The 12,119-nt window shown below is 36.6% G+C and overlaps 1 protein-coding gene across 4 annotated transcripts in view; it reads right to left on the bottom strand.

Annotated features, from left to right (window-relative positions):
* LOC116347873 (CUGBP Elav-like family member 2) overlaps positions 1-12,119 on the bottom strand; it is a 63,697-nt gene that overhangs the window by 16,951 nt on the left and 34,627 nt on the right. For 3 of the 4 annotated variants that reach the window (XM_031778644.1, XM_031778662.1, XM_031778671.1), the window contains exons 7-9: positions 11,175-11,472; positions 10,034-10,204; positions 5,349-5,375 (exon numbers count right to left, since the gene is read on the bottom strand). In XM_031778644.1, coding sequence (XP_031634504.1) covers positions 5,349-5,375; positions 10,034-10,204; positions 11,175-11,472 — 496 coding nt within the window. The remainder of the gene's footprint in view (positions 1-5,348; positions 5,376-10,033; positions 10,205-11,174; positions 11,473-12,119) is intronic. The other variant, XM_031778651.1, reaches the window with a different exon arrangement.

Genomic DNA, 12,119 nt, shown 5'->3' with positions numbered 1-12,119 from the left:
GCACAACTGGATACAAATGGTGCTGCAGCTGAGTGAACTGTAACCAAATACCCCATCTGAACTAAGTGCATGTTCTAAGTATCCACTTTAAACTTCATTTATTTGCTCAACTAAACGGTACATTTCGAATGCTATTTTAAAAAATGTTCTGTGTTTTCGGAATCTTTGGTTGTTTTGCCGCTTCGGACGCTTTTTTGTGTCCATTTTGCTTCTGTTGTTGTAACTGCTGCCACTGTATGCTTCATTCTCTCTCGATTCGAGATTCCAATGCTATTTTGGTTTGATCATTTTCGTTTTTATGCTATTCGATATCTCTCTCTCTCTCTCTCTCTCTATCTATCTATCTATCTATCTCTATGTGTGTGTGTGTGTGTGTGTGTACAGTGATAGGGCGGCAAAGGCCGATATATGTGTTATAAGCGAGAAAAACCGAAACGAAGCAATGAAGAGGGTGACAGAATGGAAGAAAAGCCATGGAAAAACAAATGTTTACATTTGGTACATACGAGTGTTTAAACTATAGAAAAACCGAATATAAGCTGCAGCACCGCATAAGAATCAGAATTACATATACACAAGCTTTTGCTGCAAGCTGAGCTGGCCAAGTGAGGAAGCGTGTGAGAAAAACCGTGAAAGCGAATGTAGGGTGAGTGAGTGTGTTAATGCATACATATAGTTGGATGGTTTTTGTCTCATCGTTTCCACCAATTCAAATCATCATATGTGTGAAAGCTATATATGCGAAACACCATGCTCACAATATTTCATCGCAGTCGTATGCATGCACATCCAATTCAGTAATACCGATTCAATGGAGCTCGAAGAATGTCAACACAATAAAGAATATATTATATGCGGTGCAATAGTATCAGCAGCAGCAGTAGCAACAGCAACAGCAACAGCTACACACCAACAATTCAAACGAAGAAGAAAAAGAGAAAGTCGAACCGATTGGAAGAGGAAAACGGAAGACCGTTTTGAGGGAGACCGAGAGCTGTTCAGGAGTAGAAAAATGCACGCGTCATCACAAGGAATAAAAGACTCAGTGAAAAATACAAAAAAAAAAGTAAAAAAAATAAAAGAATAAACGAGGTAGGATGAGAAAAAGCACAGAAAATAACGAACATGGGAAATGTCAAGCAAAAGCAGCACCACCAACAATAACACCAAGAGAAAATCAAGCAAAAAACCTACACCAACTAGAAAAATAATGGATTGAATTTGAAAACAAAATGAATCGCATGAAATATGAATGTGCGATCGTACACACATTTTAAGTACGTGTATGCATTATGCACCTAAGACCTGTGTACCCTAAAACCCCAATAGCTTATAGGAATGGCGTATTCGATATACAAGGATATCCATATTTCGTTTACTAGCTGCCAGAAAACATACACATTCTCTCTTTTATTCTTTTGTTTGTTCTCTCTCACTCACACTCACTACGATTTGCTTGCATTTTTTCTCTAAACTCTTCCCGTCTCATTCCACAATCCACATTTCGTTTCAGTCTTTGTCTTGCAAATTCATACACGGTGTGATTTTTTCCCTTCATTTTTCTCTTCTCTCTCTCTCTCTCTCTCTCTCTCTATCTCTCTCTCTCTAACACACACACACACACACACACTATTGGTTTATATGATATTTCGAGCGTTTTCTTATCTTGTTACATTGTTTAACTCCTCGGCTTTAATATATGCACGACGCGCACTCGTTTTGAGTCAAAAGCGAGTGAGCAAGAAACCAACAATGGGCGCGCACGGGGTGAAAATGAAACAAAAACGAAAAAAAAAATGCGAAAACCATCGCATATGCAAATAAGCAGAAATAGTGAAATAGTGCATCCAGTAGCAGAGACATTCATATATCAATCGGGATACATATATTATAGGTTACAGCAAATAAATTGAAATCACATCAAAGATTTGTGTGCTGATTTTTTCTTTCTTCTGGTGTGCTGATTCCGTTGTCGTTGTCGTTGTGTGTGTGTGCTGGTATGTGCACGTTGCATTTTACTCGCTTGGTCGTAAGCTCGTTCGCGCGCGCTTCTATCGCTTGTAAATCGAGTCTCTCGTTTTTCACTCTTTGTTCTCGATTCGGTTATTTCGTTTCGTGATATTTTTTTCATTAGTTTTCGAAAGTCGTGGCTCGTTATACGCTCGTTGTCATACATCTGCATTTAGATATATGTCTGTTTATGTGTTATAGTACGCGCGACAAGTGCACTGCTGTTGAAAATTTTTCGTTTATACCATATTTTGCGCGCTTAACCACTTGTGTATCGTTTGCACGCGCACATTTTGTCGCGGTAATGAAGAAGGTGCACACATAACTTTAGTAATATCAATTCTTGATGGTCGCTATTATACCATTGCCATTGTGTATAGCATGATAGTGGCAAATGAAAGAAGTGAATAAGACGAACTTAAAACAATGTGAAATGTGTGGCGAGCGAGCGAGAAAGTTGCAACAAATATGTGCGTGCATTATTTCTTTCTCTTTTTTTCTCTGTTTAACCCGGAGTTTTCATGTTAACAGCTTATCGTAAATAGTACATAAACTAAATGCGACACTTCAACGTCACAGCGACTCGATTTCGTTGGAATAAATGACATTGCTTGTGTCTACTTTGTCAAATGATTACGATGCGAAAATTGTATGAGTGTGCGAACGAACAAATAAACTCGCACACACTGTGTGTGTATGTGTGTGTGTGTAATACACACTGTGTATGTGTTCACAATTTTCAAATATATATATAAATATGCACACGTGAAATGACATAGAAATGCATATCCATAAATAATTAAATGAAATCCATATTGCTTAACGTTCGTCGACGTTTGCGATGACGACGGTATTCTTTGTGATGCCGATGTCAGCATTTTTTTCTATTTTACTAAAAAGAGCTATGGCATTCGCTTCGCTCGCTCACTTGATGGCTGAGAGTGAATGTGGATGTGTATACGGTTGCGAGTAAGCATGGCATTATGTTTTGTATCCTGGAGACTAAGTGAATGGCAAAAGAGCGAGAGTCAGCGGGTTAAAATGCTTGAATTGTAATTGCCATTCTATGTGAAATGAATGGTGTGTCAACGTGATGTTACTGCTACTGCTGCTGTGTGTTCGTTGCTGTAAAGCACAAAAACACGGTTGAACAGCAAGCAAAACCAACGGATCAAACTTCGTTGACACTTCTCTGAAATGTCTACGTTTGTCAAATGCATTTGGATTATATTACTAGGCCACATCAAGTTCTCTAATGCACTAATAAAACATAAGATTGTTTAAATTAAAGCAGCAAGAACACACAGTAAGCGCTTGCTCTGAAGCGTACATGGGCGAGCGCGCGTGCACACACACACACTCCTTAAAAAACCAATGGTGCAATGAGTCGAATGGTATCAGCGGCAAAATCCTAGGGTAAAAGCATAAGGCACAGGGCTGTCAAATTGGCAGGTTCGCAAAGAGGGCAACAAGAGAGGGTGGTCTTGTGTATTTCACTTTTATTGGAGTGTTGAGGCTGTAATTCATTTCAACCTCTTCCGATTGAACATTTAAACATATTATTGATGTAGCTACATGGAGATTTGCGTTTTTTTCTCTCTCCCTCTCTATCTCAGTTTCTGTTTCGGTTGCCATCTCTCTACAAATGTGTATCAAAATTACAACACACAGAGAGGTTGACAGTGAAAAGCTAGGGGACGGACACCATTATAAATATTAGAATATTAGCGGAATATTAGCAAAATATTAACAAAAATTAGTTTGTTTTGCTTCACCATTGCTTGTTAGAGAATTGCGCACTTTGCTCACCGAAAACTTTTTTTGTTACTTTAAGTGTTTTACTATTTAATAGAAATAAATTTTATTTTTTCTAAGCCAGGAAAAATAAAAAAATGTTAAATGTTCATCTAAGAATTTATGAAAAATTCATACATGATTTCACTTTGAGATCAGCTATTTGACGTTTGACGTTTATACTAGTGAACTAATATTAGCAATTGCTAATAATATTAGCAATATTAGTATTTCTGTATAGTTATAATAGTACACAGAAAGAAAATATCAGCCGACGCTATACGCAAAACCGACTGGTACGTGCGCTCATACGTTTTTACATCTTTTACATCTATTACCATACGATTTTTCGACTGTGCGAAGATACGCACAAAGAGTAACGAATCAGTCGAAAAATCGTATGGTCACTAGATGTAAAAGATGTAAAAACGTATGAGCGCACGTACCAGTCGGTTTTGCGTATAGCGTCGGCTGATATTTTCTTACTGTGTAGATTTTTTTATTAATATTAGAAAAATATCAGCAAAATTAGCAGTAAACTATGAAACTAGATTTTACTAGATTTTGTGTCCGTCCCCCAGGTTAAAAGTAACCGATTTGCAAGCGAACTGAGCACAATTCACATTATTCATTCACACCGGCATTTTACCGTTACAAAATTTCGATAGAGATTAATAGAGTGCAGAGTACACGATCAAATTGGGAATTGTGCAAACTAATTTTTAGATGATACCACTAAATATATACCAATTTATTGTTCTCTTTTATTGTACAACGGTGCCATTCGTTCGCTGCGGTTATTTTCTCTTCGTACAGCGCAGAGAGAGAAAGAGAGAGAATGCGCGCTCACAATTCAAATAAAAATAAAACGAAACTGAATAGTAGCAACAAAATCAGAATCGAAATAAAATGTATGCACAAAAAGGCAGCACTACAAAAGTAGCGACAAAATTAAAAAAAAAAGCACAAAGAGAAAGAGAGTGAAATATACAATTATTCTATAGGCGACAAAAGCAAAAAAGCCTGTACATGTAATTTCGTTTGAGTTTGTCTCATGACACGCTATATTGCTAGGTATGTTGGCAAAGAGAGCTAGCGAATGAAAAAGATAGATAGAAAGAGAGAGAAGTTGGTGTTGATGAATGCATTTGTCAGAGCTTGCCAATGCGAAACACAACTCCACGCTCCCTCTTTCCTTTCACTATGGTGCAAATACATCGTACACGAGAGATATACGACATTTTCACATTCCGTGTGGGCTTTTACCGTTACAACAAAATCTACAATTGTCTACTACATTTATTTATGTTTGTTTGTGTGTATTATAAGTGTGTGTGTGTGTCATTGGCTGCGTATTTGCAAATATGTCTTTGTTTTACTGTCTGTATTTGTATCTGTGTAATGTATGTCTGTGTGTATTGCATGAGCAAGCAAAGAAGAAAATGTTTCAGTAAAAAAAATTTAAAATTTGTACAATATAACTCTACATATATATTGTTGCACAAACACTTTTAATCAAATTCAGAAATGGAAATTTATCTCACCTGTGTTCGCCGTTTTTCCTAGCAGACCTAAATAACAAACAGTTTTTCATTAAAAAGCGTTCTTTTCGTATTTTGTTGTTGTATATTTCTTTTTTTAATTTTGTTCTAGTGATAGTTGTTGGTTGTTTGGTTTGGCAAGTGTGTGCACTTTTTTTTCTGTCTCTCGTTCTTTGTTTCTTTTCGTCTCACCCTGACTGAATATTGTGTATTGTGTTTACGAAGTCGATTTTTCAATTTCATTCACTCCACTCGCTCTTTCGATATTTATTTCACTTTGTTCTCCTGTATCATTTCTTGTTTTTTGTTTTGTTGTTATGGCTGTTGCTTTTTATGTGTTGCCGTACGTGCTTTTCTCATTCTCTCTCGCTCTATTGCTCGTTCTCGTCCAATCGCTAGGTGAACGTTAGCTGAGCAAAGAATCAAATGCGATGGAAGAAGGGCGAATAGATTCATTTTCTATATTGTTTGTTATTGTTCTTGTGTGTATGGTTATATATTCGTGTGCACATAATATGCTATCCAATCGAAACATAAATATATGTCGCCTGCCCTATATAGGTATACGCAATTTTCTGTGTTCAAATCAATTGATTTGATTTCGTTTTCTTATTACAGTGTCGCCTTTTTTCTCTCGTTCTCTCTCTCTCTCTCTCTCTCTCTCTTTTCATCGGTTTTTCTATCGTATAAAGTGTATCGGTCGAAGTGAATTCAATCGAATCAAAACAAAACAAAGAGAGAAAAAAGGCCAGAGGATACTGTACACACACCGTCAGAAATAATCCATATTAAATGGACTTTGAAAATAGAATCGAGAAAAGGAGAGCGAACAGAGGAATGGAAACGACGACAAATCAAAGTAATATACTGCTTAATTTAGTTCATATAGAAATCGAATTTTTGTTCCGTTTTGTCTCAATACGGGGCAAATAAACATGATGAAATGAAAATGCAGGAGGCATGGACGGTAAATTCAAAGCTCTGTTATTACGACAGCTTTCGATCGACAAATAAACTCAATGTGAGCGATATGTTTGTATGTGCATTTTGTTTTCGTATTATTATTTATTTTTTTGTTTCAGTGGGAAATTATTTTCGAAATTTCGATTGGTTTCAATTGGTGCGTACAAGAGTTTGATAGTTAATTCTGATAACAATGTTTGGCTGCTCGTCAAACCAAAAATTCACATTCACCATGTTGTTGTTTCACTTGAAACCCGAACGAGACAAGTGAAAGGGATGAAAGCACACACAGACACGCATGAAAACAGAATGAGAGATGATTGATCATTTAATAATTGAATTATGCATCATGTGTGGATTGCAGACAAGATATACTAGCTACATTCTCTTCTCTCTCTCTCCTTTTTTAACGAATGAAGTTCTTGTTATATTACGTATTATTTTTTTTGTTCCCATTTCGACTCGATACACGCTTATATATGTTTATAAATTTCAAGTATGCGATGTATACACATATATCGGCTTAACGTTGAAAATTGAAATGCACGCACAGCACATCAAGCGCACGAACAAGAAAATTTATTAGAATTTGGATCGAGTGTGTAATGGAAATATCAACGTCAATACACATTCACTCACTCACTCTTCTTGCATTATTGTTATCGTTGTCGTCGTTGCTGCCGTCGTACTCATCACAGGTTTTTTTCCTGTTCTCTATTTTGTTCGTTCAGCTTTCATTCGCATCATGCAAAATCCATTAAAGTTAATCCAAAAATAATGATTTTATCGAGAGAATCCACAGAAAATGATCGCGTTACATTTTAATATATGTATATGCGTTGTGTATGTACGTATGTGTGTGTGTGTGTGTGTCTTGCAAAAGAGATCTCACTGACATTCTGTCAGTGAGTTGAAATGTGTATTCGCATTTAAATATGATGTCGTGCTGAAGGGTTTTTATTTCACCAACAGAAAACTCTGCTGTCATGAAAATATGGTTCACTTCATACATTCGTTTTGCAACATAATTGCACTTATTTTCGGTTGCAAATGAATGAGAGAAATGAAAAAAATGTGCACATGCAAAAAAAAAGCATCATAGCTGTTGGCTTTGGCAAAGGGGACCAAAAATGAATGCAGCAAAAGTGGAGAAAAAAAAAGAAAATCGTTCATATTTTGAGCTTGAATAAGATCGACGATTATACTGTCAATGCATTTATCAGCTTTTATTGATATTAATTTTTTTATGTGTGCTGGCGAACCTCAATGGAAATTCATAATTCGTGACTGTAAGAGCCGGCTGCGAGGTACAGAGTACGAATAAAAGTGGTGACAATCAATGCGGTCGCTGGTAATATCAACAACACAAACGCACAGAGAAAAAGAGAGAGTGGAAACAGGCGACAGAGACTTTCCAAAAGGGAAAAATTAATAACATAAGCTCTAATTAATGTATTTTATTATGATATTTTGATGCGCATTTTCGTACTGTGAATACAGAGGCGAAAGGAAGATTTTAAAATTTACTGCACTCCGACGTGAGGATAATTTCCGACCAGCCGGAACGACATCAAAAAAGTCAACAACAACAACAAACAGCAACGACATCATTGACGATGATGAGAATGAAAGCAAGACGCATTTGATGAGAGAAAAAAACACTCATACACACCAATGCTTGGTGAACGAGCACGAGAAAAAGGAAAATGCCAAAATAGACCATAAATGGAATGCAAAACATAATCCGACACAATGCAAGCCGAAAAGCTGGAATCGAAACGATACAAAACCAAAAAAAATGCTTCTGCAACATATTTAATATTCTGTGCACGTTTATTCATTTTTGCTTTCCATTGATTCCGTCCATCGTGTCGTTTAGCGCGCGCCCGGCCATATCAAAAATAATGTACGAAATATATATATATATATATCTATATATATAAAACAGTAAGAAGCAAGCGAATTTTCTCTTTCTCTTTCTCGTGGGTGATGGAGCACATAGAGAGTGAAGAGCGAAAGAGGAGAGAATGAGAAAACCGTATAGAAATTGCCATCCAATCTCAGCAGGACAATTAATATTTATTTTTTTTATTCATTCACATACTTTGTGTCGTTTTTAAGTTGGTCTGGGCAACATACGTTGCACATCGATTCGTTCGTTGTTGATCTGAAGAGAAGGAAGCCTCTCTGTATTCATTTTAATGAGTATTTTCTCAAACGGCTCGCACCGTTTGGTTCATTACCGCAGTGTATGTATTTTATCGTTCCTTCGCTCTCTCTCTCTCTTTCTCTATCATCGTCAGAATGCTTTTGAATTTTGCTGTTCGATTTTTCCAAGCTTAAAAAAGAAAGAAACGTCATAGACAGAGAAAGAGAGAGGCGAATTGGGTTGAACAGGATTTGCAAGGAACAAGCATGTTTTTGAGTTCGATGGCATGCGAACAAAAAACACAAAATACTCTGCATGATGAGAATTGCCATTGAACATTGTCAACGAAATCGGTGCTTATATTTAAAAATTATTATTGACAAGTTGTGACTGTACAATGCAACAGAAACACGTACACACACTCACTGTACGCGACTATGTTCATTGCAGAGAGATGAATGCGGCTCAAAATGTTGTTGTCGAGCCGACGCGCGCGTGCACTCGCTCCATCATTGCTGATGAAACCTTTTGTTTTTAATCTTTTTCCCATCTACCGTTTGTAATTTTCTATTTTGGTCTCTAAACAAAAGGAATTCGAGCTGGGAATTCGTCGTAAAATCGAAAGTTGATTCTCATTTTAAAAGTCGTCTTTCTCATCTTCAGCTATTTTAATGTAAAAAATGTTGTATATTTTTGTGTATTGGTATGTATATGTGCATGTGCTTGAATGTAAATGCAAATGTTGTTGTTGCTTTACTTTTGGTAGGTCGTCTATTTTTTTTTTTTTTTCACTGCCATTTGTACTCTTTTCTTGTCTCAATTCAGTTATTTGAAATGGCATTTTTCATCGTTTTTTCGCATTTTCGCTAAATGCAAACGAATAAAATCCAACACAAAACACAACGCAACACAACATCAACCAGCAATGGAAACAACAAATGAAAAATACATAATCAAAAAGTGTAGCCCAGGCTGGCAAAGTAGTGTAATAGTGAATGGTGGTATGAGTCGGTTTATGGAATTGAACGCGTACGAGACAGCAATTGTGTGAAGAATAGAAAGAGACAGCGTTGCAAAACTGCCAATGCCAAGTGGCCAATTGGATCGAGCGGGATGCGATGTGAAAGGGAATTTTCCGAATAAAGGGTAAACGAATATAATCGAGATTCATGAGAAGATACCGAATATGCACTATGAATGCCATGAATAGAATGAAAATGAAAATGGTTTTATTTTGGACGCAAGCTAAATTGTGATGGTTGTTAGTTTTTCTTCTCTGTCCTCCTCCCCTTGCGCCGTCAATTATTTTTCCTTTGAATTCCATAATAATACTGTATATCTCAATGTATATAAGTTTTGTCATTTTTCTACACCCTCTCTATCCCACATCTACAATTTCGATTTTCTTTACCACTATAACAAACTTATTCTCGTTTTTTTTCTGGCATTTTCATTTTCTTCTTCATGTATATATATAAATAATTTTGTTGTGTTTCCTTTTTTCTCTCGTAAAAATTCAAAAATTCAGTTTGGTTCATTGTAAATGATGTTTAGCTCTTGTCGCCTGTCTACTTACATAATAGCGTTGCTGCATTTGTGAGTGGTGCACTGGGTTGTGCGGTGGTAGCGGCCGGAATTGATGGTTGAGTCATTGCTGCTAAAGCTGCTAAACTTTGTATGTTCATCGGTGGTAAGAGTCCAGCGGCTGCAGCTGCTGCGGTTGATTCAGCCGATTGTGTATTTAAACCTAAAACATCAATTTAATTAGAATAGTAGACACAACGAATATAAATTAGTGAGATGTAATGTGTATGAAATACACATAGACACACAAACACAACTCCACATCTCACTCAAACTTTCTCCATCATTTACTGACACAATGTTCACGGACATCACGAGAGTTCGACGTACGACATGGCTTTATTTAGTTTGCCAAAAAAAGTGTGTGTGACTGAAGTGAACATGGACATCAAACTCATACGTCATTACGTGTACTAGCTGGCTCTCTTGCTCAGTCTTGTGCACACGAAACGTGTCGCATTTTCGACGTAGCGATGAATTTAACGAAACTTTTGCGCTCAAAACTGAAATAAATTGCTACTAATTAGAAAACTTGTACCGTTTTCTAGTAGTTTTTGGATGGAAAAACGAAAAACCCTGGAAATAAACTCATTCTGTATATGTGTGCCTGTGTGTCAGTTTCACAAAATTTTTAAATCACTTTATAAGTAGATTTTCAAATGAGTTTCGATTCGTTTCTTGAAATTAGATGAGGCAAAAATACACGAAAGGCCATTTAACTTATTAAAATATCCGACAAAACGATCTAACTGAGTTCTCGTCCTCTCTCTCTCTCTCTCTCTCTCTCTCTCTCTCTCTTTCTTCTTTTATCTCAATTTGACATTGACAACAACGATGTGGTAGTATGGTCTGGAGTGTTTGCTGATGAGAGAAAGAGATACTTAAAGTGAACATACTTTCAATTGATTCGTTTGTAAGTATGATCATCGAACTCGAGAAAAGTTTACCATTTTTCTAAAATGCTCTTTAAATTTGTAAACGTTCATCTCAGATGAGACATAGAAATTGAGAGCACGAGTGTCCAGAGAATGAGAGAGAGAGAGAGAGAGAAAGTAAATGAATGTTGAATGAATGAATGAATGAGTGAGTGAATGACTGGAGAAATGAAAATCGATTAAGAGACAAATTTTTACCTTGTAGAATTTGTTGTTGCAAACCAACTGCCTGCAATTGTTGTAGTAGATGCAATGATGCCGGTGTTATTGATTCGGTTGCAGCTAAAATTGGACTGGATTGTTGTGGCGGATTCGGTAGTATTGATGGTGTGGATGGTGCTGTTGTCGTACCAATATTCATATTGGCTGCAGCCAAATTCCATAAATTTGCTTGCATTTGCTGCATCTTTTTTTGTTCTTTTTCTTTTTGTGTATCGGCAAATTTGACAACGATCGGTGCCGAACAACCATCCATTGTATGCGACTGATGTAAACCCTTCAAAAATATATTCGAATTTCGCAAATCACCGAATCATACAGCAACAATAGAAGAAGAAAAAAATAGAAAAAAGAAGATAAGAAAAAACAACGAACACAATGAGAGATAACATGCAAACAAACAAATTATTATATTAAGCTTTTTCTAGATATATATATTATATGAAGATGTATCGTATTGATATGCTAGTGAATAATAGAATAAAAAGATGAAATCGAAGACTTAAGGAATGGAAAAAGGAAAATGATGTTCGAGTAACAAGTAACAAGAGCGCAGACCAAATGACAGGCTAAACGAACATGCTTCGCAAACAAACACACGCACACACAGACAAAATGTTGCCGGTTGAAGTACAGTACGCAAATCACAAAGACAGGGGATAATAATGGATACTTTCTCAATGCTTTCTGCCATTCTTCTTCATCATCATCAGTTTTACTTTTCCGCACACACATAGTGTGAAAGGGGAAAGTATTGCAATGGGTCAAAATTTACGACATCTCAAAAACATGTTTTCTGGACGTTTCTGAGGTCAGAGAACCCGAATCAGGCCGTTTTGAGCATGGTTGTTGTGGGTCTGTTCCACGTCGTACGTCGTACGTCGTACGTCGTACGTCGTACGTCGTACGTCGTACGTCGTACGT

This window comes from Contarinia nasturtii, unplaced genomic scaffold (assembly GCF_009176525.2).
Source record: "Contarinia nasturtii isolate CC-2019 unplaced genomic scaffold, AAFC_CNas_1.1 Cnas_scaffold_129, whole genome shotgun sequence".
Taxonomy (NCBI): domain Eukaryota; kingdom Metazoa; phylum Arthropoda; class Insecta; order Diptera; family Cecidomyiidae; genus Contarinia; species Contarinia nasturtii.
Note: the sequence above shows the minus strand (reverse complement) of the source record. Positions and strands in the feature narration are given on the sequence as shown.